Source organism: Castanea sativa, chromosome 3, assembly GCF_040712315.1.
Source record: "Castanea sativa cultivar Marrone di Chiusa Pesio chromosome 3, ASM4071231v1".
In the NCBI taxonomy this organism is placed as follows: Eukaryota; Viridiplantae; Streptophyta; class Magnoliopsida; order Fagales; family Fagaceae; genus Castanea; species Castanea sativa.
This window is the reverse complement of record NC_134015.1, coordinates 47,238,180-47,243,231: the sequence shown is the minus strand read 5'-3', so window position 1 is coordinate 47,243,231 and position 5,052 is coordinate 47,238,180. Positions and strand designations below refer to the sequence as shown.

Sequence of the window (5,052 nt, the reverse complement as noted above, 5' to 3'; positions counted from 1 at the left end):
GACGGTCTAGTCAAGTTTGGTTCTTGGATGGACAACCCATTCCAAACCCTCCAAGCTCTTTTTGGTAGATAAGCAAACTTCATTCATTGTTGCTTGATCTTGCCAAACGCTTGAATTCGAACCACATGCCCGGATGGAACTAACTACCAAAGCAGAATCGTACATTTTAGTTAAAGAAAACTCCAAGAATGAGTATTACGATTCCAAATATCCACCCAGTTGTCTTTAATTGACCAAAATACCAACAAATGTCTGGTTCTTAGGTTCCCACTATTAGACCATAGCGACCGCTCCACAACCTCAAAATTAAAAAAAGTATTTCCAGCCACGTTGATGCCCACCGCCACCTCATCATTCAATCTGTCCCCGCGACGCACCAAATCAGCCCCCATAATTTTTTTTTTAAATTAAAAAAAAAAAAATTGTTGAAGTGTTGGTCCAAGGCGGTAGGTGCCACGTGTGTACTACTCAGTTCCCGCTACACCAAAGTCTGAACTCTGAACACAACCAAACCCAATTCTAAAATTAGTATTTAAAAAAAAATAAAAAAAAAAAAATCAGTTGGCAAGTTGGCAATTATAAATAGACCAAGCCATAGACTCAAAGATTTCAAAGTTCTTTGTTTCTAAATTTATCACAAACTTCATATTAGTGAGCTTCCTCCTGCTTCTCTTTCATCGGTAATTTCATTTTTCTATTCTTCATTATATGTCATTTCCCCTATTTTTTTGTGTTCCGAATAAATTTGATTTTTTTTTCCAGATCTGCGTGAATCATGATCTAGATCTGGGGCATTGGATTTTGATATAAACTGACGGCTGAGATTTCATTTTTCACAGGTTAGAGAGAAATCGGAAGGAAATGGCACGCAAGAAGATCAGAGAGTACGATTCCAAGAGATTGTTGAAAGAGCACTTCAAGAGGCTCTCTGGCCGTGAACTACCCATTAAATCAGCCCAAGTATGTTGTGCCAAATATTCTTAGTTTCTGGATGTTTGAAAAAATGTCTAATTTTTTTTTTAGCTTAAATTAGATTACTATATGTTTAAATACCGAATACTAATTCAAATATTTTTGAAAATAAAAATGTTGCGAAGTTCTGAAATCTTAGAGATTAGGAATGATATATTAGTGTTAATCAGTGACTTTGTTATAACATAGATCTACATCGATTTTATCTCCTAAACTAGATCTTTGTTATTTGATAAATTAGTTCCAAAAGCTTACGCAACTGTACTCATATATGTATCCATGTTCATGTTTTTTAGCATATTATGATAAATTACTGATTGCTCTACAAGTTTAAGTCATTGGAAAATGATGAATTTAATCATTTAAGCTAATAATATTATATAACTGTAGATTTGAATTGGGATATTTTCTGAGATTTGATCTTCCATGATATGTTTTTTGAAATTAAGAAAAAGCTTTTTTTCTTTTGTCTTCATTAATTTTAGCTTTATGATTTGGATAGAGATTGGAATTTAATGTTTTTTTTTTTTGGTGTGTACTTTTTGCTTGCATCAGGTCACGGAATCAACAGATTTCAATGAGTTAGCCCAAAACGAACCTTGGCTTTCGTCGATGAAGTTGGTTGTGAAACCTGATATGTTGTTCGGGAAGCGTGGGAAGAGCGGTTTAGTTGCCTTGAATCTCGATTTGGCTCAAGTTGCTACATTCGTGAAGGAGCGTCTTGGCAAAGAGGTACTTCTTTTCTTTTCTTTTTTTCTTTTTTTTCTTTTTTCACTCTTTAACTGTATGATTTTGTTGCTTTATACTGTAGTTCATTGCTTTGAGTATATTTGTTTGCGTAAATTTTATTGGTGTTGGTTTATAGGTTGAGATGGGTGGATGTAAAGGACCTATTACAACATTCATTGTGGAACCTTTCATCCCACACAACGAAGAGTTCTATCTTAATATCGTCTCAGATCGAATTGGGAATAGCATAAGCTTTTCAGAATGTGGAGGAATTGAAATTGAAGAGAACTGGGATAAGGTACTCTTTGATACGAAATCATTACTTCTTTCAAGTCATTATTCCTAAGAACTTTGTACTTCCAAATTGTACCGTCTCTTTGCCTTTGTAAATTATTTCACCTTAGAGCTCTGTAATTTACCAAAGGAATATGTACTTTTTGCAGGTTAAGACTATATTTATCCCAACAGGAGTGTCTCTTACATCAGAATTAAGTGCTCCACTTGTTGCAACACTTCCTATGGAGGTAATTTTTCCTTTATTGATAGTCTTCAACCCTTTTGTTTTCTTCTTCTTCGTGAAAGCTTGGCTTCACTGGAATTGATAAGTCATTCTTCTTGCATTATGCTTCCTTTCCTTGACTTCAATACATGGTTTATAGGAGGGGGGAAAAAAGGAAAATAAAATTTATTCAGTTGATGATTCAGCTTAATGCGTAGGCATAAAAAAAATGTTATACATTCAGTGCTCATACTATGTGAAATCTCAAACTTACTGATGTTCCTCCAGATCAAAGTAGAGATTGAGGAGTTTATCAAAACAGTTTTTACACTATTTCAAGGTATGTTATAAATATTTGCCAAATCAATTCGGTTATATTTCTGAGGACAAAATTTTATCAACAGATGAGATCTTATGTTATCATTTAATCTTTATGTGTCAGACCTGGATTTCACTTTCCTAGAGATGAATCCTTTCACTTTGGTGGATGGAAAGCCTTATCCTTTGGATATGAGAGGCGAGTTGGATGATACTGCTGCTTTCAAGAACTTTAAGAAGTATGTCCTATTTTCTTTGTTCATTTTTACCATTCTCTCTCTTTATTTTGAACCAAACAAATTTTGTAATTAATACTTTTACTGCATGGCTTCTACTTTGATCTCATCTTACGTGATTTTATCTTGCAGGTGGGGCAGTATTGAATTTCCAATGCCATTTGGAAGAGTTATGAGTCCTTCAGAGAGCTTTATTCATGGACTAGATGAAAAGGTAAAATTGATGCCTTAACACCCTGAATCTGAAATCTGTTTCCACTTGCAAAATCATGTTGTCCTTGAAATTTTTGAGTAATATTAAATTTTCTTTTATTCCTCACAAGCAAACATCCTTTTGTCTCTCTATTTCTTGATGAATTTTGTGATTGCCATCTATTGTTAAAATTATGTATATGGCTATTGCTACAACTTTTGGTTTAAAAGAATGTTTGTAAGAATAATTATATATCGGCATTCAGAAATCCCCTAAGTTCTTATCAAGGCATTTCAAGCCATCTATGGCTTTTGAATCTTCACTATAAATTAAGATTCTTGTATTCTCTTTATGACATATTCATATTGTTTAATTTTAATGAAATCTCAGTGAATCACATTGCTCGCTTCCTTTATGTGAATCTTATTAAGTCTATTAATTAATCTTTTTTTTTTCCACCTGCTTGCAGACAAGTTCTTCTTTGAAATTCACAGTTTTGAACCCTAAGGGACGAATTTGGACCATGGTAGCTGGAGGAGGTGCAAGTGTTATCTATGCAGATACAGTGCGGTTCTCTTTTGTTTTTAAACAGTAGTGCAACTATTGTTAAGTTTAACTTTTGTTCACCTTAGCATAAATTTCATGTGTTCTGATCATTATTGCTTAATCAGGTTGGGGATCTTGGCTACGCTTCTGAGCTTGGAAACTATGCAGAATATAGTGGAGCTCCCAATGAAGACGAAGTGTTGCAATATGCCAGAGTTGTACTTGATGTAAGGACATACCGTACACTCTATAGTATTGTGTTATAATGTTGCATGAACAAATAAACACTAGTTTTGTGCTTGTCCAGCTTGTGTTGTCCTTAATTTCTACTAAAGATAGCACGAGGACCATGTTCTAGTTATGCTCATCATCAGAATTTTATTATATTTGGAAAATTTTTAGGTACTCTTGGAGCATAGAGAAATTATGCTCCTTCCCCTCACATTCATAGTAGACCTTACCATGAATTTAATAAGTGGACTCCACCATGAATATGAGAGGAAAGAGCATTATTCTTCATATTCTTGGAATATCTAAGAATTACTCATTATATCTTCCCTGCTGGCTCTTAAAATAATCTCATTGCTCCTGTACAGTGTGTAACTGCTGATCCTGATGGCCGTAAGAGAGCCCTTGTAATTGGAGGAGGAATAGCTAACTTTACTGATGTTGCTGCTACATTTAATGGTATAATTCGTGCCCTGAAGGAGAAGGTGAGCGTAACCTGAATAAACTTAACTTAATTTCACAGTGTTCCTTTGCTTATTGTAAGCATAACTGATTACGACATGTTAATAAATCAGGAATCAAAACTTAAAGCAGCAAGGGTGCACATTTACGTGAGGAGAGGAGGTCCTAACTACCAGAAAGGCCTGGCAAAAATGCGTGGACTTGGAGAGGAAATTGGCATCCCAATCGAGGTATTAATATAGCGAAACACTCCAGACCGTTTTGCTGATATATGAAACTGCAACAAATCTGATACAGAGTACCTTAATATTGATATAAGCATTAAAATGAGCATCTCCGAAGTGTCTTATTTTCAATTTCTCTTATAGGTTTACGGGCCTGAAGCAACAATGACCGGAATATGCAAACAGGCAATCGAGTGTATCACTGCAGCTGCATAATCAACTGCTGAAGATTTGTCTCTCTAGTACTTTTATTTTTATTTTCATGGCAAGTTTCAGGTGTCTATTAAATCTTAGTTCGACTTTCTTGGTACCAGAAACATCAGCAAAGTGTAATTCTATTTGTTAATGGGCCAAAAATAATGGTGTCCGAAGATCTAGATGTAATCTGCCTGATGTTATTGTGTTACAATAATAATGAGCTTATATTCCCATAGAAAAAAAATAATGAGCTTATATTGTTACTCACATTGTTTTCACGTTGTTACATATGCATTGAGAACGATACCATCACACTTATTCCTCTAGTAATGCTAGAGGCAATTTCACAACTTTTGCTATAACTTTTCACATGGTGAGTTGTGAGTAGTGGATGTGTGGATCCACCTTTTGATCTCCATCATTCACAACTCACCACGTGGCAAGTTG

General features: G+C 34.8%; 1 protein-coding gene across 1 annotated transcript; it reads left to right on the top strand.

Moving 5' to 3' along the window:
- Positions 1-540: 540 nt before the first annotated feature.
- LOC142628044 (ATP-citrate synthase alpha chain protein 1) lies at positions 541-4,816 on the top strand. The gene is made up of 13 exons (XM_075801987.1): positions 541-680; positions 840-960; positions 1,528-1,704; positions 1,838-1,999; positions 2,145-2,225; positions 2,489-2,540; positions 2,643-2,757; positions 2,887-2,968; positions 3,417-3,512; positions 3,619-3,720; positions 4,090-4,206; positions 4,297-4,413; positions 4,552-4,816. Exons 2-13 carry the CDS (start codon positions 862-864, stop codon positions 4,621-4,623), a joined length of 1,272 nt encoding a protein of 423 aa, XP_075658102.1. The 5' UTR covers positions 541-680; positions 840-861; the 3' UTR covers positions 4,624-4,816.
- The last annotated feature ends 236 nt before the right edge of the window (positions 4,817-5,052 follow it).

Coding starts and splice junctions, on each gene's coding strand:
- LOC142628044 (XM_075801987.1), top strand. CDS start 862: ATGGCACGCAAGAAGATCAGAGAGTACGATTCCAAGAGATTGTTGAAA. Junction 2,000..2,144: donor TTGAAGAGAACTGGGATAAG/GTACTCTTTGAT, acceptor TACTTTTTGCAG/GTTAAGACTATATTTATCCC. Junction 4,207..4,296: donor TTCGTGCCCTGAAGGAGAAG/GTGAGCGTAACC, acceptor TTAATAAATCAG/GAATCAAAACTTAAAGCAGC.